Source organism: Phlebotomus papatasi, chromosome 3 (assembly GCF_024763615.1).
Source record: "Phlebotomus papatasi isolate M1 chromosome 3, Ppap_2.1, whole genome shotgun sequence".
Taxonomy (NCBI): Eukaryota; Metazoa; Arthropoda; class Insecta; order Diptera; family Psychodidae; genus Phlebotomus; species Phlebotomus papatasi.
Genome location: NC_077224.1, coordinates 36,500,864 through 36,521,499, shown reverse-complemented (window position 1 = coordinate 36,521,499; position 20,636 = coordinate 36,500,864). Strand labels below are relative to the sequence as shown.

Sequence of the window (20,636 nt, the reverse complement as noted above, 5' to 3'; positions counted from 1 at the left end):
GATTACTTGCATAATTTTGTTTGAAAAAGGGGCACAAAATATATTCATCGTTGAAATTTTTGTGAAACAGGGGACTAACTCAAGCAAGTTGATCCCGTGTCATTCTAATTTCATGAAAATTTGCGCATCATTTAGAACGACAAGGAGCTAACTCATTTAATAACATATTTTGAAAGGTAAAAATATAAAAGTTTCGATGCTTATATTAGTGCTCATACAAATAGAAAAGAAATAATTTTTTTTGGTTCAGTCATTAAATTGAGATACTACACAAAGTTGAATCTTTCATGCTGTCTCCTGAAAAATGGCCGAAAATTAGTTGGTCCCTTGTAATTTCCAAGGAGCGATATAATGTTCTTTTACGGGACGGGGGTACTCGAAAAAACCGGAGGTTGATATCTGTTACCGTTTGACTTCTTCAGAAACAAATTGTAAAACGCAAATCATACAAAAACGAAAGAATGATTTTTCTTTAAAATCAACATAAATTTAAAATTTATTTAACATTATAAAATGATTAGAATAGAACAGTTAATGCGAATATGACAAAATATAATGTTTTCTCATATTAAACCTATTTCTGCGGCTCGAATTCCGCTTTTTTTTACTGAACAAATCAAAATTTAAGAGTAAGACCCAGATAATTCTGTCATAAAATTTTAATGTAATAGAGTGATAGGGAGTTTAAATACATTAATTTAGTGTCCTAATTACCGTGGGTCACAAAGCAAATTTTGTACAGACTGGCTCCCTAGAATAGAATCTCTCTGACCAGTATACTTGCGACAGATATTAAGCAAATGGGGGACATCTATGATTTCATGACATATATATCGCACATAGGCGGATTGTTTCTCTCCTATAATTCTATTATAAATAAATTAAGAATTCAGCATTTATTTTAGGTCCAATTTTAACACTTCAAATCGAATTTGAAACTTTATGTGTTGAAATCTTTCTTTTAAACACATTTTTTTTAGCACTACGCTGTTCTCAAGTGCTTCTGCATTATCGACTTTTCTTTGTGTTTTCCCTGTGTTCCCAGTTTTCGTTGTGTTCTAAAACTACTAAACAGTTGTGACAGGAATCAACACAAAGAAAAGTTGATTATATAGCAGCACTTGAGAACAGTAAAATGTTTAAAAAAATGTTCCTTCTTCATTGGAATTTGAAATACAGTAGACTCTCGCAAATTCGGCTCTTTTAAGATCGGGCTACTTTTTAATTCGGGCAGCAGTTACATTTAAAAAAAGTTTGTTGTCATTTTTCAAGTATAATTATGATAATCAAATGAATCAAATATGCTCAAATTTGGCATGGTTTGTCTTAGTTTTGATGTGATTTTGCATTATTGAGGGATTTTCATGCAATTTACGATATATATCAGTGTGTAAACTCAATATCTATATGCACATGTCGCCCGAATTTCTGTCTAATTCGGCTGACATTTCGGTCCTATATGCCCGAATTTGAGAGAGTCTACTGTACCTCCTAATAAAAACATTTTTTTAGTACAATTGTTCTCAAGTGCTTCTGCATAATCGACTGTACTCTCTGTTGATTCCTGTTACGACTGTTTCGTGGTTTCAGACCACGAGGAGGACTGATGAAAACAGTCGAGACAGGAACCAACAAAACGAAAAGTCGATAACGCAGAAGCACATAAGGACAGTAATGTACGGAAAAAATGTTTTTCTCTTTATTTTTCATTGAAATAGGGAGAAGTAGGACACTTTTGAAAGTGGGGCACCTTTGAAATTGGGATTTTTCACCTCTTTTGAAATAAAATTGAGCCTTATCGTAATATAATTTAGCTGCACAGATTGAGAAGCTAAATTACATTATGATATGGCTCAATTCCACTTAAACATGGTACAAAAATCCCAATTTCAAAGGTGCCCCACTTCCCCCTAGCATCAAAAGGCCTGTTTTTTTTAACAAATTAATTGTTTTTTTTTTTTCAGGCAACAAAACTGATCGCGATGATCGTGAAGTACCCACCTCGATCGGCGAAGAATTCGCCAAACAGCACGGGATGTACTTCCTGGAGACATCAGCCAAGCAGGCAGACAATGTCGAGAGACTATTCTATGAGATCGCAGCGGAACTGATTGAGCAAGCTCGTAATAAGGAAATGCCACCGCGAAGTGAAACTGGCGGTCTGGCCAATCTGGGCAATAAATCCAATTACTTCAGCCAAAGCAACTGCTGTGCCAGCCTCAATGTGGGCATCAGCGGCGGGGGTGGCAGCAACTGAGCCCAAAGCAAAAATCAAACAAGGACAGGAAGATGAAACTGTTGAATGTGTGATCATTATACATTGTTTTTAATTTATTTTATAAGAAAAAGAAGATAGTCAATGTTTCACCGTTGAGTTTATCCCCCTTCCCTCCCTCAATATCACTTATTCGCGTGTCAAAATGCCTCATTTTTTTACATAAGCTTTTACGTTTTTTCTTTTTTTTTTGTCACCGTATATTTTGAACACCTGGACAAGAGCTTTTTGGACTGGCTATTACCAGTCATATAAAGATTTAACTCGATTTTATTGTGTACATATCTCGAGGTGTTTTACGTTGAAGGTGAATTTACAAAAGAAAAATTAATCTCATTGAGATCTCTCTTTGTAATAATAATTGTTTCTTACTCCACTTTCATTAAGATCCTTGATTATTTTTTAAGAGATGACAAATAAAATTAATCCAACGAGGTGTATCTTGTACTAACTCGTTTGGTGGGGCCTATCGTCAGTCCAGCACAATGACATCATCATCAGGATGAGGACGCCTTGGGGGATTTGTCGTTGCTTTCGATGAACTGGATTTATTCTCATTCATCGAAGCATTTGCCTTCTGTCTTTCTGCCAGCTTTTGCTGCAGTGTCTTCGTAGGCGAGCCGGTGATAGGTGGTGTCAGGGAGAGCAAGGGTGACTTGGCAGGAGACACCGACAATGCTGGTGACGTAGGCAGGGGCGGAAGTGAAAAATTCGGTAGAGATGTCTTGGGAATTTCTACTTTTGACTGAGAAACTTTGCTGCTTGAAATTAAATTTTGCGTCGAGATGACCTGAGTGGTTTCCCTGGATCTGGGCGTTGTCACCTTCTTACTGGTACCCCCCTGAGAGCCCTGTGTAGGTGGAAAACTCGCTTTGGGATTACTCAGAAATTCCAAATATGAATCCCTATAAGTTTGCAGTCGAATCATTTCAGCCTGACTCGGCATGGATATTCCCTTGTACTGCGATGTCATCTGTTGACTCCATTGGCTTATTGAAGTTATAGGAGCAACTGTAGTTGATGGCCTTGAGTAGGGCGTTGCATTGGAACGCTTCTTGACCGGCTTCACTTTTCCCTGTGCCGACGGCATCAGTCCCGCCTGGAGGGCGTCCATCTTTCCCTGATACCCATCGAGACTCGTGGATCTCTTCCCTGGCTCCTTGGCTGGCGTTATAGTCAGCGATTTAGGCAATTCCGACGGCAGTGACAGCCTTGAAGCCATTGTTGGCATTTTTATCTTACTAGCCACTGCATTGATGACTTCCTGAGCGTAGCTTGGCTTGGAACTTACTTTGCTGCTCTCAGTAAGCTTTGGTGAATCCTTCGGGGAGAAACATTGCTGTGTTGGCGTGATAGTCAACTGCCCACCACCTAGATTTATCGTACTGGAAGTGGATTTTCCACTGGAAGCTACCATACTAGCTGCCGAAGCTATAATACTTTTCATGTCAACCTGAGGAATTTGTGGGCTAGTAGCTGATGACTTTGCCATCTTACTGGACACCTGTGGCTGAAGTGTCGTTCCCGATGGAAGTTTCGGAGTCGGTGAGGTCATTTTCATTCCACTGAGATTCAGCAGAGGATTCGACATGGCTGATAAATTTGACATCATCCCAAATCCTGGCGACAGCGCCATCTTGTAGTACTCGGCTAGGAAGGAATTTACAGCTGGTTCAGGGGCAGATCCAAAGCCTGCTGATGTAAATAGCGATGGATTGGAGTACATAGCCATGAGAGTGGCAAATTGTGGATCCAACAGAGGATTCACCACTGAAGTTGGCGTTGATGACGTTGACGAGGTATTTTTACTCCCTGCCGGACGTCCCCGTGGTCGCGAAAGTCCCGGAATGTACGTGGACTTTGGCGTAGTTGTCGTGACAGATGCTGTCACAATTGTTTGAGTGACTTTTGTGGATGTTGTACCAGCTGGAAGGCTAATTTCCTTTGCAAGTCCCTCAGGAGGCTCTGGTAACTGAGTAGGCGTACTCGGTAACGATGCTTGCTTCTCCTGAGCTCTCCTAGCATTAATCTCATGTACACACAACTTCACAGCCAAATCCCCAAGATTCACATTTTCCGGCAATTTAGCTATCTTATCCTGAATATAACTCTTGTAGGCATCAATGAGAACGACCAGAAACATACTTTCCTTCTGCTGCATATGCTTGATGCACTTCCTATGCGTCGTGTAGATTTCAATGAGTAAATCCAGCAATTTCCCATCATTCCTCTCATCAGTTCCATGCCTCTTGAGCAGACTCCTGAAGGACTGCACACAGAAAGAGATAGCCTGCTGGAAGAGTTCCTTCCTTTCGGCATCTTTGATGTATTTCTTATCAGCTTCCGGTGATCGATGCAACTGAAGGGCCAGCTCAAAAAGGATCTTATGGTCACAAATTGCCTTTAAAACATCCATCAAGACAATCACACACTTAGACAGATGGGCAGCAAAACTACCCGGACGATCAATCTCCGATGATGGAATCCTCCATATCCCATTGAAGAAATTATTAGTTTTTCTATCGACAAATAATCCCTGAATCTTATTGCCCAGTGTCGTTGTGTAAGTTCCCAGTAGGAGTTGCTTAGCCTTCTCCATGGACCTGAGTTTTTCCGGAGCTGTCAAATAGTGATGCACCAATCGATGAACTGATTTGAAATGTTCAGGAAATCGTGCCAAACACTCTTCAAAATTCTTCACACAAGCCTTATAAATCACTTCCACTTCATCATCCGTCAATGGTGTATTTTTCTGCTGCTCATCATCACTGGATGACTCAGAATCAGTCTCAGAATCACTGCTACCTGACTCCGATGAGGAACTGGATGAAGAACTCGATGTTCCTGTTGTTCCCGTCGTAGTTGTCGTTGTAACGGAAGTAGCAGTAGATTCCTGGGAACTCCTCCGGATATGAGTAGGAGGAGGTTCTTCCTTCACCACTTCCTTTGGCTTCACTTCCCCATCTCCCCCTTCCTTAGCCCTCCCTTCCTCAACAACTTCCTCCTTGGTCTTCACATCTCCCTGATCAACTTCCATGACATTCGGCTCTCCTGTCACCTCCCTCACAACTTCCTGCACATTCTCCTCAGTCTTCTGCCTCTTTGCATTCTCAGCACTGGCTGCAGCAATTTTCTGCCTCTTCAGTGCATTCAGCGTATTATTATCCAGCTTTGCCTGATTGAACATAAAAGCACTGTTTGCCAGCTGTTTCAGTACCTTGTTAAACAATTTCCCCAATTCACGTGTAACAGTCCGATGTTGCTCCAAATACTTCATAATTGCCGCTGTAATCCGATAGAAAATCTCCAGAGCCTCAACAGACAAATTCTGTGGATTTGTATGACTTATCCGAATGGGATAAGTTGCATTGCTATCGTACAAATACTTTGAGGATTTCAAATAGTGTTCCAGGTAGACATTTGGTGGTTCTTTTCGCTTTTCCGACACTTTTCCCAGCATATAGTGATAGAGCCACTTTTCATCATGTGACTCCTCAGCATTCCCCTTCAATTCATCCACATGCTTCAGCATCTCTACCGTGTGGAAACAATCATAAGCAATTTTTATACATTGCTCCTTGCGATCTTCCACAAAAGCAAACCCCTCCATGGACAGAGTCTCACTGGCCTGCTTGAGATTCCGGGAACAGTAGGAGTGCAGTGTATAGGCAAATGATCCATACTCAATCCACACAGCAATATGAGTTTCATTGAGTCTAATGCACTGTTGGAAGCATCTAAGTGTATCTTCGGATTGAATAAGGAACTCCTTTGTGCTGAAAAAGAGAATATAAAAGAGTATTGCTAGCACAGGTAAGATTTGCCATAATCCCAATTAGGGGACACAGAAAATGTAGGGGAAAGGAGTCTCTCTTCGAACGTTCATGCCTTCGAATAATGTGAATTTCCTTTAATTTTCCTAGGAGACTGATACATTTTTATTAAATATTACTTAGTTTATTATCAATTATTAATAATTATGTAATACTTATGTGTAATGTCCAACGCACAATAAATTTAGTTTAGTAAACATGTTTTTGACATTTCAATGAGAGTGACTGAAATGCAGATCTAGTCAACTCGCTCTCTCTCATAATAAATTTAGAAAACATGTTTACAAACAGAAGTTATCGTGTGCTAGCACGGATTACTATATTCCTGGATAGTAGGTAGAGATTTTCGTGTCTCATAGTAGTGCAAACAAACCAAATAAAAGTGCACCCAAGAATAATGCGATTTGATGCTGAGGAGTGAAAATACAGGATAAAAGTGACTTTTAGTCTCGAGAATACAAGAAGCAAGGGTACGACGTCTTTATTCGTACTTTTATTCACTTTGTTTGCACTACTATGGGACACACAAATGTCTACCTACTATCCAGGAATATAGTAATCCGTGGTGCTAGGCATAAGTCTCTTAGGAAAAAATAAAAGAAATTCACATTATTTGAAGGCATAAACGTTCGAAGGCAAATTACTTTCCCCTATGTCCGAGGCGTGCAAGAACCGTTGAAACCGAATAAACGTCAAATAAAACATCTACGTCAATGGTCAAAACGCTACCACAACAAACTTATTTTGATGTTTATTCGGTTTTCCTATTGAGATCAATTGTCTAAAATTATTCTTAGGAAAAAACAGTGATGGACGTGAACTTGTGGTTTTTATCTTCCGCCATTGTGGAAAACCGAACAACATCTTACAAGGATTTCAATAAAATATTAGTTATAAATTTATCATAGGGCTTGAATATAAAGTAAAAAGGACAGATAATCCTAACCGGCTTATGTAGGTGAGATTCTTAATGTGAGCTAACTCGGAATGCATGTAAATTCGATGTAGAGCTGAAGTTGGGGGATGCCATTCAGTTATCTTGAATCAAATTCGTGAAATTATACAAATTTTGTATTTAAACCAAAATATCAAAGATTTGGATGGAGTGACAGAAAAGTGATATATGGGTGAAAAGTAGACCAGAATGTTCTCTATAATTTTGCCGTAGAACATGATCTCATCGATTAATCAAAAGCCGAGATAATCGAGATTGTTTGTTTCGGAACTCGTTTTTTCGACCAGAGCGCCCCAAGTGTTCATTTGATGAACTTCAACTATATCAAAGAATTGTTGTATTTTGTGAGACTTTCCATTTAAAACCCTATTTTAAGTGTCTTGGTTTCAAAGCGTTATTATGGGAAAAATCAATTTTTTCACACTTAAACGACAAAATCGGACAGATCGCATTATCTGATCGAAAAATGATGTATGGACGAAATATAGAGACAAATGTTCTCTACAATTATGTCGAAGTAATCATCAAAATCGGTTCAGCGACAGTCGAAATAATTGAGGTTATGTGATATTGAAATTGGTCTGTCGACTGTGGCGCCCCTGGTGTTGGTCCCACGAAGTTCAAGTGTTCTAGAAAGTTGTAGCATTTGGTGAGATCTTTCGTTTAAGCCCTCACTCATCAAAATCGGTCACATATAACCGGAGATATGATTTTTTGAATTTCATGAACTTTGACCCCTCATATCTCCGGTTCTATTGAAACCACAGCGCACTTATGCACCATTTTGGAAACGTTCTAGACTGGACTACAACATACTAAAATTTCATTAACTTGCACAATGCCGTTTTTGAGAAAAATTAGTTTGAATTTCGATGAATTTTGGTGAATTTTTGAACTTCCATCTGAAAGTGCTCATCGAGACGAAACCAAAAAGGTAAAATTTAGGTCGCTATGTTAATTAGAACCGGAGATAGAGGCCGGTCAATGTTCGAACTTTGACCCCTTATAACTCGGGTCAGGGGTTTTAGATCGACTTAAGGTTTTTTTTGTTTGATAGGTATAATCAACGGCTACAACATACTAAAATTTCAGCCCGATGCACAATGGAATTTTTGAGTTATTTAACTTTTAAGATTTAAAAATTTTCTTTTTAAAAAAAGCGCCCCTAGCGGTGGTTTTATGAACTTTCGATGTTAGAAGAGGAAGTGGCATTTCACGAGAGCTTTCCAAAAAGCCCTCACTTTTTAAAATCTGACAATTAGAACTGGAGTTATGGCAATTTTAAGAAATTTTTTTGACCCTTATAGCTAGGGTCAGGGGGGTCGGGGACCTTAAGTTTGGTATTGATGGAAAGCCCTAAGGCCCAGCTATAACATACTAAAATTTGAGCCCGATCGATGCCATAGGGGCTGAGCCATTGAGAAAACAAAAAAGGGGGGTCTTCAAAATGGCGGAAGGAGGGGTGGGGGGGGGGGGTGGAGGGTCAATGCACCAAGTTGCAATTTTCACCCGATATTTAACCTTTGCCGAAAACCGCAAGTCGATATCTTTTTTAGTTTAGGAGCTATTAAGCTCCAAAGAGCGGCCGGCCGGGAACGTAAATTAGCCACATATATATTCGTGATCAGGAAGTGCTGAAACATATTTTGGCCAAGTTTGAGCTCGATCGGAGGACATGAAATTTTGTTAGGATTATAGTAGGTGAGATTGTTAAGAATCTCACCTAATACAACAGACAAAAAAAATGAGCTAGGTGGAAAAGCACTCGATCTGGGGTTGAAATCTGTAACTAGTATGACAATGTCATATGACAAATTTTCGTGGTTAATGCGAGAGTACGATAACAATAAAGTCCGGGTGTTGTAACCCCTTCAGGGTTACATTTCATAATGTTGTAACCCCTTCAGGGTTACATTTCATAATGTTGTAACCCCTTCAGGGTTACATTTCATTCAATCTATATTCTTCTTTCTTTTCACAATAATGCTCTAAATATGATTTTTTTCTTATTTCCTCGGAGGCTATGATCTCATTTCCTGATCATGCCGGATAATGCTCTTTGCGCATTTGGAGGCTAATAAAAAAATGACATGTTTATTGTTGTTTGGTTGAATTGCCTAAAAGCTTTTAGCTGGACGCCTAATGGGTCAAGCGTATTCCAAATGTGGAGGGAGAATTCATGCGATCTCTTGAGGAATTCGAAGAAATGGTGAAATAGGAAGAAATGTCGCATGAGTAATAAGATCATTCTAGAAATAAGGCAAAGATTATAAAAAGGGGAATTGGATTAGAAAGATTGTTCAGTTTTGTAAGGGGAGTGATGGAGTTCAGCTGAATAAAGTGTTCAATCTCCAAAGTGTAGTGTGTTTCCATGAAGGCTTGCGTCCTGAGTGTGTTTCCATCAAGACTTGCGCCCTGAGGTTAAATGTGTTCACTAGGACAAGGAGAAGGACCTGTGGTTTAATGTGTTTTCTGGGTCACAACACGGGGAGTGTCAAATTGCTATTGCAAGCAGCTCTATTAAGCATTTAGTAACTGATATGAGACGAATTTTCTCATTAGTTCATAAGAATTCATCATAAAAAAGAGTTTGTCATATGACATTCTCAGACTGTTACAGAATTCCTCTACTAAGTTCAGTTCTTTTTTAAGGCTTCTACACACTACTATAAATTTCTTTAAAAAATGCCTTTTTAAAAAAATTTCCCCTATCCTTCACTTTGGGTGTTTTTCGAAATGTCAATTGGGTGAAAAACATGGAGAGTAATGGTACACAATGTTGCAAAATCTTAAAATGCATTAAAATTGGAGTAATGGGAAGGTCATAGTGCTCTTTCCTGTACGAAAAATCCATTGATAATGCACATAAGAAGTCCTTCAGCAATCAAAGTGTGGAGATTTAATGAAAATTTACGCTGAAAACGCTAATCCTTGATCTTAAATCCCCAGTGTATGATAGTTTGGGCTGATCCTTTAACGCCAAATTTTTCAAGCTGAGTATTCTCTAGGATCAGCCTGTGTCTATTTTCGGCATAAGAAACCCACGACATTGAAGAAGGTCTATGGAGGCTATCTATAGAAAAAAATTGAGCCGCTTTTTTTACCTTGGAAGATATTGAATTTTGAATTTTTAGATTTGTGACTTTTTGCCCCAGTCTCTCCTACTATTTGGTAACGAGGGAAGTTTGAAGATATTGTGCTTATTTTTTAGTATAATACTTAAATTTCTTTTATTAAGGTAAAAATTTTAAAAATTCTAACAGTTTATTGAAGAACTCTGGACAAAAGGTACTGTTTGTTGATGAATTTCTTTTTAACAGTTGAATCTTTTTACTCTGACTACGGTTATCCCGCGCGAAATTCGTTCTACGGAAGGTTTAATTAAAAGAAATCGCCTGCGGGTATACAAATTTTCTCGATTCGCGATTCATAAAGGCATTTCGCGCGTTTTTTCGGTCCCGAAAATGTGCATAATCCCGGAACAGTGTACGGTCTTGGCGGCCTATTTCGGCCACCTTCATTCTCATAGTTTCCTTGCCCTTCCGGAATTCTTCCAATGCCCTTTTCACATCATCTCGTTTGTCGAAGCAATATTTATTTATTATTTTATTGCATTGTATAATCTCTAGACTCAAGAGTATACAAAAACTAAAAATTCATGAAAATTTGAGGAACAAAGACGTGGCCGAAATTGCAAACTGGCCGAAATTTAGTACAGTTACCCTATGTGTCTTTAGCTTATCGTTTTCAATAAATTTTTCAATTAAATTTTCAATAATTCTATTCAAAAAAGACTTACTTGAATGGGATGCAAGAATTGAGTTTCCCCTCTAGCTTGGTGGCCTTAGACAGTGCCAATCCGGCCCAGGCATCGAAACGACAAGGATTTAGCGACAGATCCTGAACGTAGTACTTCACAGTCTTGGAAAAGTCCCTATTCTTGAAGTAATAGTCCGCCAAGAGGTAGAAAATCGAAGAGATTCTCGCTGGGAAAGCCGGAACGAGGGAGTATTCAGGGAGGGAAGTACTTTCTCCGCTGATAAAATCCTTGATGGTATAAGCAGCTGCTGGAACATTTAGTTCCTTCGGGGTTAGGTTCAAAATTCTCTGCAAGAGTTGTTCCAAATCGGCCGTAATTGAATCAACCCTGGAAATAAATTAATTAGGCTGGATTTTTCGACAGGAATCTCACTTCTGGAGGGCTTACTTGTAGGAATCAAATTCTGGAAGATGATCTGGTCGGTAGATTTCAAAGAGTTGCATTGCCCTCTCCCAAGTTAATTCTATCTGCGTGGCTTCATGCTCTTCAATGTGTCGTGATCTAGTTCGCTTTGGCGGGTAGGAATAGAGACAGTACGTGAGCTGTTCCATGTACTCCATCACAATGTCCCGGAAGGGTTCCAACATGGGTGATCTGAGGATTGGTACAACAATATCCAAGGTATGTGTCATCAATTGACCCCCATCCTTTGTGCACCAGAATTTCCTGCCCAGAAATTCATGGGCTGTGAAAAAGATCAAAATGGAATTTGGCATGGATTCTTCATCGTCTTCCACATCGGAAGTTTCACTTGATGACTTGAGTTTCTTCCCAACAGCATGCTGACGATCTTCTTCCTGCTGCACAAAAGCATGCAGAATGATCCAGGGAATTTTAAAATTGATTGAGTGGACTTGAGTGCTGTTCTTCTCGAAGGGCGTATCGAGTTGATTGGAAATTATTTTCACCAAACTTTGAACAAGTCGAGCTTCAAACTGTTCCAGACAACTGAGAATATCAATGCCCTCGTGCTTTATGAGTGCTTCCAGGTAGATCAGGATGAAATTAACTGAATCTCCCCATTCTTTGAGTCTGTGGGAATTTTCAGGAATTGTCAGGAAGAAATCCACAGCATATTTGAGGCATTTTTCTGACCATCTCAGACACTCTTCGAAGTCATCGAGATTCCACAGGGATTCCAGGAGAACTTCAAATTGTGTATTGATCTTCATGAGAGTATTGTCTAAATTCTTGATTTCTGTGCAATTTATCAGGCTATCCTTGAGAATGACAGAGAGTTCCTTGAATTTCTCATCTTTGTAGAGATTTGCCACATTGTTCAGCTTAATCGTTCGCTGGAGCGAACAAATGAGATCCTCGATAATTCCAAGATCAATATGATTCTCTGCTGATTTATTAGGCAAATCAACCGTAAGATTGAGTCTTTTTTCCTCCAAAAGCTGATGAATCTTGTAGATGAAATCAATTGCATCTTCCAGATTATTCTCATACTTGCACACGATATAGTTGATCCAGAACAGCCTCATAAGGGTCAGGAAGTGCAGATCTTCATCCTCCAGCATGTACGCGCCACTATGGAACATCAAATGCAGCAAAAGCCTTCGATATTCCCCACTAAATTCCTCCTTGTTGAGCTTCTTCACAGTAATCCTCTCATGTTCCTGCTCCAGATAGAACAGCGTCATCTCGAAAACACTGTGAAAATCCCTATATTCCAACTGATTCCACGCCATGAGATCATAGTGATTGAGGTAGTATTTGTAAATCTTCAGGTACTGCTCACAAATTGGCCGAGGAATTGACATTGTCCAGAATTTTGCAATATATTCCAACCATTTGCTCAGCAACAGAATCAAATCGAATTTATCCAATTCCCCCACAAATTTCTCAAATTCCTCAGCTGTACGCTTCTGAAAGTCATCCTCTGTGGCCGTTGAGGGTGTCTTAAAGTCACAATCTCTCTTCTTATTCCCCTCTTGAGCCTCCTTTTCCGGTACTCTTGTCTCCACAAAGGGAGATTCACTGGTATCAAAACACTCCCCATAGTACCTGCCCAAAATCCTCTTGAGATATCCCGCACAAGTTTTATCCACCTGCTCTACCGGAGCAACTGTCGTTGGCTTCTTCCTGGCTCGACTCTTGTGCCATCCCCATTGCTCCAGATGCTTCAAATCACTCCCTCTTCGTTTCTTGGGCTTATCCGTAGAATCATCACTCTTCACAGGATTGGAACTTGTATCACTGGACACTGGAACAGGTGGTGGTTCCATGGCTTCATTGCGCACCTCCTCAACTTCTTCTCCATCCGACATAGTCGCAATATCTGTCTCCATCTTCACAGACTCCTCAGCCTGAACCCCCCTGGAATCCACTTCCCCATTGATCCCATTCATATGGCACTCTTCTACAATCTTAAGATCACTCCATGTGTACCCATTGAGAAAATTATCAACATCCTGATTCAGCAGCTCATAGAGATTGATAATAAGATCCCCCACTGAAAGCCATGTAAATTCACTCACTTTGTACTGCGTCAAATCTGGCTTCTCTCGCTCAACTTCTTTCTCAGCTGGTTCTTTTGGTCTGGGAAATACACTCCCATTGTTGCTCCTCTTGCCAACATACTTCTCATACTCAAATGATCCACACCAGACACTGCAAAAAACAGCCTCTGTAAATGCTGCAAATGTCTAAAGATTAAGTGGAACGAGTGGAACCTATCGAACCTATAACCCTTTAAGGACAATTGGAACACCGGTGTCCCATAAAAAAATAATTTTTCCTGACTACCTAAAGTTATTTTTTTTCTTATGTTTGTACGTAATTTCAAAGTAGAAGGTTGGAGGAATCTATGGTATTTTTTGCAAGTCTATAGCTATTTGCTATATACTAAATTTTTAAGTTAAAAAATGACGAATTTTTAAATTCTCATATTGAAAATTGATTTTAATTATTTTTTATACTTCCAATTTTTTATAATATTTTTCTTTAAAGTGAAATTATCTGTCATTGGTATCGTCAGAAACGTACCTTAATTTTTTTTTAACCATTTTTGTCCCTATTGCTCATAGAGGCAAAAAATACTGTTTAAAGATGATTACCTGCAGACAGAAATAATTGTATCAATAAATAGCCAATAGGGGAAGAGTTTAAAGGTTCGTATTAAAAAAGGAGTCCAAGATTTAACATTTTTTACTGAATGCCACACACTACGCATCAATTATATCACTATATCAAAAAAAATCTCTTACTTATTGGGTTCATAATTCTGCCTCACAAAATTACTGGAAGTCCTTGGATTTTCCTCTATAGGAAAATGAACATGCAGTGGCATTTTTTACGAAGGTGCCCTGGTTAACTCAGCTTCGTACCACTTTTTCCCACATCTGTAGGCCTCATTTTCCCCGAAAACATTACACCGGATACACAAATTTGGGCATCACTACTTAGATGGAACTTTCATCTACCTATTTTCACCATTTGTAGGAGGTATCACGCATTAAAAATCAATTTTAAGCTATTCTTCTAACACATGTTTTTTGACACTCGGAAAACCATTTTTTCCCTGCATTCTGACAGTCGGTTAAGAGCTTGGTTAGGTTTGATTCTCTCATAATCACAACTAATGTAATCCTCAGATTTTCTGTAACACCTCCAATGGGCCTTACAGAACATATTTCGCACGTAACTGATTTGAAAAATCAGCCACCAATTTAAAGTGAAATGTGGGAAGTTTCACAAAGCAAATTGGATGAAAAATTCTCAAAACGCACCGCATGGCAATGAAAGGATCACACCTACCATAAGCAGATTCAGGCTTAATGTTTGATTTGACAGAAGTAAAATAAAAACATCTGATGAAGTCTCATTTTGATGGGAAAGTGCGTGTTTTCCTTCGAGATTTTAGTGAAAATTGTTTAATATCCCAAAACTTTCTTGTGAATTTATTTAGTAGAATCTCTGATGAGTCAAATATCCCGAGCGGCATGCACAGTGTGACCCAAAACTGTGAGGAATTCTCAAATTCGGTGGTCAGTAATTTTGACAGATGTTTTTACGAAGCGTCCAAATTCAATTTTCCTGAGCTGCGAGGGTGGTAATTTTTATGAATTTTCCTCCACCCCCAAAAAAACGACCCCCTTCAAGCAAAAAATTTTCATGGTAAATATTAACCCTAATAAACCCTCTATAACTTAGAATAGTTGCTTTTTCGAAAAGACACTTGAAGTGTGAAAAAATGCATAAAATATTACACATCAGAATTACGATTTTAGACCCATTTTTTATTTTTGCCTTTTGGACCCAGGTAAAAAAGGCCTAGGCTTCCAAGTTTGTCAGGAAATGTGAGAAGTAGGACTAGCTATTTAGAGTCCATGGATGAAATTCATTTGGTAACTTGGAAAAAAATCAACTTTTACGAAGCTGCAACATTACGAAGATACAAAATCTTCCCCTATATCCGGCTTGGAGAACCCGATAGAATATTGTCTTAGATGAATTTCCTCGAAAGACACTTTTTTACAATTAAGTTACAATTTATTCTCAATTTGAACTTGTCTTTTTCACTGCTCCTTACTTACTACTTTTTATATATAATAATTTTTTTATTTTTCTGAAGTTACTATTTTAATCACTAAACTGCAACAAATACACCAAATGAGACTCTCTTGACTTTTCAAAGGTTAGATGTAATACGTTTAACAAGTTTTGCTTATCGGTTTTATTTTTATTGCTGATTTTCGGTCACCGAAAACTGTCTCGTTGTTAAAGGGATAATAAGGCAAAAAATGTCGTTGATGTTCGAAAATTCAAACGCAATTTCGAATTTTCAAATTAATATTTTCGCACAAGGTGAGAAAAATGAAGGAAAAGGGACAGAAAATAGTAAGCATGGTAAGCATCATTGCTTTGTTTTTTTCTTTCTTACAACATGAAGACCGGAACATTTGACAATTGAGAACTTCGAAATTCTAACAGGAACATAGGTCAACCACCTTGTGAAATTATCAATAGTAAAAGTGTCTTTATTTTGGCCATATTGATTTTTAATATTAATAAAAATTAATCTATCAAATTTAAAAAAAAAAATAATTGCAAGTTGCAATTTGCAACTATGACTCTAGTCTGAGACTAGAGACATTTCGGAAAAGGATATCTTTAAATTTGAGGTTACGTCAAGCGTAACCTAGAAAAAATCACGACAGGGTTTTTAGGAGAAAAATTGATGAAACTTTTAACATTTTGATTTTATAAAAAACGTAAGCGTTTTTAAAGCAAAGAAATACTTGTATGGGGGAAACCTTTGCAGCTTCGTAATTTTGCAGCTTCATAAAAGTCGTTTTTCCTATTTTACTAAATAAATCTAACCCATGGTCATATATTCTAATAGCTTACCTAACACCTCACATTTCCTGAAAAAAATTGACAGCCTAAACCTTTTTCTTAAATTCCAGATGTGAAAATAAAAAAAAATGCGTCTAATTTTTTCATATTGCAAGTATCGCTTCGCAAAAAATCAACTATTACAAGTTATAGAAGGCTTATCAAGATTAATATTTCCGTTAAAATCTTTTGTCCGAAGGGATCTGTTTTTGTGAAAAATTCACAAACACTACTACCTTGGCAGCTCGGGAAAATCGGACTTTTGCAACTTTAAATTCAGTGCATTTCAACATTTCAAATGTAATTTCTTAATAGACATTTTTTTCTGATCAAATTCAATTTTTCACTGGTCAAAATATTAATTTTTACTGATCAATTTTTTTTCTAACTAAATGGAATTATTTACTGACCAAAATCTAGAATTTTGCTAAGCAATTTTTTGCTGATGAAATTATTATATTTTACTGAACAAATTTAATATTTTAGGCTAATTTAAGCTAATTCAAAACCTGCTCTAAATGGAAATTTTTCGCTACTCCAAATGGAAACGTCATTGTTTTCATGATAAATACAGTACTAAATTATTATATTTATATATTTTCTATATCACAGTTTCATTATTTAGTTAATTTTGCTCTAAATAAAGCGAAAATCCATTCATATTCACAAATTTTAATGTAATTTCTCAGATAAATTAAAAGTGTACCTTTTGTTGTTTTGGAAACCTTTCGTCGCGGTTTCAGTTACACTGTTTGTCTCTAATTAGAAAATTTCCCTTGTCTCCATTTGGATTAATTTGTTTCCACTCGCGTATTTTTCTTGTATTTAAGAAGTTTTCAAATTATATCTAAAGAATTTTCACTAAACAGTAACATTCTAGAAGAGTCAAGGAGCAAATTTATGTAATTCTCTTCAGAAAAAAAATGAACTTAATGTGTTGAACCTTCTGTCAAAATTAAAGTGTCTGGAAATGGTTTTGAATTAGGACATTTACCCTACTACTGATTGAAATTTAAGATTTTACTGATTTTTTTACTGATTTGCCGAACAAATTGGATTTTCTCTAACCAAATTTAATTATTTATGCCTCTAACACACCTTTTCAATCGGCAAAATTTCAAGAAATAAAAATTTGCGTCCCTCTCATTCTCAAGAGATTAGCATACGCTCAAAATTGGATTGAACTAAATTGAAATTGTGTGATGATCAAAAAAAGAAGGAGAGTGCAAGAAACGGATGGACACACACAGAACTTTTAAAAAAGAAAGAGATGTGAATTTAGACTTTATGAAATTTTCCTGACCTAATAAATGTGCCAGAGCCAAAGTAATTTTTTCTATGAGAACAAATGTTTCGGTGACTAGTTTTAATTTTTTTATTTCTAATCAATCTTAATATTTCACTGAAGAAATTAATTTTTTAGTGACCAATTTTAAGTTATTATTGCGCTGCACACATCTTCAATTGAGTGAAATTCAGTCGATTGAAATTTTAGTTCTTATTCTTTCACAGAAAAATCCATATACTTATTATTGTCTCTTTCTGCCAAATTAAAATTAAAATTTGAATTTCAATTGTTATTTGACAGAAAGAGACAATTATATCTGATTTCAGCTTGAAAGAGCAAGAGAGGTAAATTGCAATCGATGGAATTTTACTCAATTGAAAAATATGCTAGCACCATTATGCCTGTGGCACACCTTTTAAATTGGCAAAATTTTATAAAATCAAAATTCACGTCCTTTTCGTTCTCAAAAGATTTGCATAATTCAAAATTCGACTGAACTAAATTAGAATTTGTTATGACGTTCAAAAAAAAAAAAGAAAAATCCGAAAGACTGAGATAGACAAATGCAAAGCTTTTAAGAAAGGAAGAGAAAGGGGGAGATGATCTAAAAGGTGTTCCAGAGCCATTACTAATCAAATTTAATTTTGTTTTTACCATTTTTGTTTTCTTGACCAAATTTAATATTTTATGGTTCCAACACGCCTTTTAGACCAGGAAAATTTCGTGAAAGTCAAATTCACATAATTCTTTCTCTTAAACGTTTTTCATATATCTGTCTCACTTTTTCTGACATCAAATTAGATTGAACTAAATTTAATTTGGCGCCTATGGCTCCAAATCAAATTTCTTTCTCACATGTTTTGCATAATGCCTATCTCATTCTCTCGAACTCTTCTTCTTCTCTTAAATATCACTCCAAATTCAATTTAGCTCAATCGAATTTGGTATGCGAAAGAATGAGATAGTCATATGTAAAACATGTGAGAAAGAAAGGGTTTCGAATTTCGACTTCATGAAATTTTCCTGATCTAAAAGGTGTGCCGGAGCCATTAATCAAATATCATTTTTCATTGACTAATTTTTTCTTTTTTACTGCTCATTTTATTTCGTTTTTTTGATAATTACAAAATTATTATTATTATTATATAAGCATCTTTTGAGCTAGTGCTCTTGAAAGCATATTGTTTCTGCATCAAAGAAATTGCTTCTGCGGCTTAATTGATTCTTTTGAGCAAAGAATTACTTGGAATTAGGAAAGGACAAAATAGTCGAAATTCTTGAATGATAAATAAAGAGGTGTCGTAGAATACTACAATTCCTCGAAACATCTCAACTTTGTACGATGACCGATAAGGGCGCTAAAATCGAAAAATCAATTTTCAAAAATTCGATTTTCAATATCCCAAAAATGTTAAAAATCTTTCGTTTCTGACGATATTTTAATGTAGGGTAAATGTGCCAAATTTCGGCGTAGTTGCATGCAAAGGCTCAAGTTTGAAATGTTACATTTTTAATACAAATTGATTTTTTTTGTTACTTTTAATAATGAGTGTTGCTTGGAACCTTGTAGACAGTTTATTGTCTGTTTTTCTCTAAAATGAATAAAAATGTAAACGTAGCATTGGTGGCCTATTCCGGCCACCTTAATTCTCATAGTTCCTTGCTCTTCTGGAATTCTCCGAATGCCTTTTTCAGATCATCTTCCTCGTCGAAGCGATATTTTTTGTTATTTTTTGCATTATATAATCTCTAGTAGAGTATGCAAAAACTAAAAACTCATGGAAATTTGAGGAAGAAAAAATGTGGCCAGAATTGCAAGCTGGCCGGAATTTGGTACATTTACCCTAACTGTGAGCAAGACCTTTTTAAACTCCATTTCCCCATTTAATGTGGTCTTCTGTGAGTTTAGCAACAAACGATAATATCATGACCGGACTAATTATTTAATTTTGATAGACTCAAAATTCAACTCAGTTGTATTTACATCTTACATGGATTACGAGTTGCAAGTTGTTCAAGATCGCCTATGAAACCCAGGTTAGTACAATTTTTTTTTTACCGACAGACTTTCTCATTAATTTGAGCCCCAATAACGTGAATCAAGGACAAAAAGATCACATTTATCGAAAGTTCTTCTGCTTAAATTTAAAATATTAAAATTTGGGACTTAATTTATTATTCCAATCGAATAATTTGATATTGAATTCTGGGAAAAGGCCCGACAAAAATACTAAAAACATTGCAAGAAACATTTCGGTTAATTATTAACTAAATGCCTGATTAATATTTTATGTAATTTTTAACTTACTCTTCGAAAAACGGAAGGCATCCTTTAAATCTTTCATGAATTTCCACCAGAACATCAATGGCTCTCTGATAGTTTCTGTCTCTTTTATGCCACTGCAGAGCCCATCCGTAGGCATTGAGGAAGCTAGCATTGTGGCAGTAAACCTGCAGGAGACCATCAGCTGCCGTCCAGTGATTGGGATTAACCTCCAGGGCCTTCTGGAAAGCAATACTGGCAAGATCGATGTTCCCCAAACTCAATGCTAGTTTCCCAAGCCGCACCACAGTGTATACATCTGTTGCATCAAGTTCAAAGGCATCCACCAAGTATCTCAGGGCTTTCTTTTTGTCCCCCTGCTCTTCATAGATAAACCCAATGTTCCGGTAGCAATTGTACTTGACCGAGAAGAGCTTGTCATTCTTATTCTCATCAGACACTTCGCAGATAACTTGAGTCTCCAGGAGTTCCAGTAGCAATTTCAGTGCAACATCTACAGAGCCTTTGCTTTTGAGATATAAGGCTCTTGTGTACTCAGATACCGCGATGGTTTCCTGCAAAAATCATCCGGAAAGCAAACTGAAGCACCCCACAAACTAACCTCACTTTTATTCACTCACTTCAGCTTCTCTTGTAACCTGTGGTTCCTGATCATCGCTACTCTCACTGTTGGACTCCTCATTCAGCGCCACAATGCGCATCATTTTGATTAGTTTACACACCGGAAATCCACCTAAATTCACAAAAAAATGCACTTTTTCCACGAGCAAAACAATCCCAGCCGTGTTTCCCCTCAAAACAATCCCTTCGGCTAAAATAACACTTGAGGGCGCCACTA

The 20,636-nt window shown here is 37.2% G+C and overlaps 2 protein-coding genes across 2 annotated transcripts in view; one reads left to right on the top strand and one right to left on the bottom strand.

The window, feature by feature from the left end:
* LOC129805522 (ras-related protein Rab-30) overlaps positions 1-2,711 on the top strand; it is an 18,548-nt gene extending 15,837 nt beyond the window's left edge. Inside the window, exon 5 of the mRNA XM_055853487.1 lies at positions 1,965-2,711. Coding sequence (XP_055709462.1) covers positions 1,965-2,257 — 293 coding nt within the window. The 3' untranslated portion in view covers positions 2,258-2,711. The remainder of the gene's footprint in view (positions 1-1,964) is intronic.
* Positions 2,306-20,625, bottom strand: LOC129805520 (calcineurin-binding protein cabin-1-like). The gene is made up of 5 exons (XM_055853483.1): positions 20,419-20,625; positions 19,823-20,352; positions 11,271-13,499; positions 10,863-11,210; positions 2,306-6,051 (listed from the first exon to the last, which is right to left on the bottom strand). Exons 1-5 carry the CDS (start codon positions 20,500-20,502, stop codon positions 2,748-2,750), a joined length of 6,495 nt encoding a protein of 2,164 aa, XP_055709458.1. The 5' UTR covers positions 20,503-20,625; the 3' UTR covers positions 2,306-2,747.
* Positions 20,626-20,636: the final 11 nt, after the last annotated feature.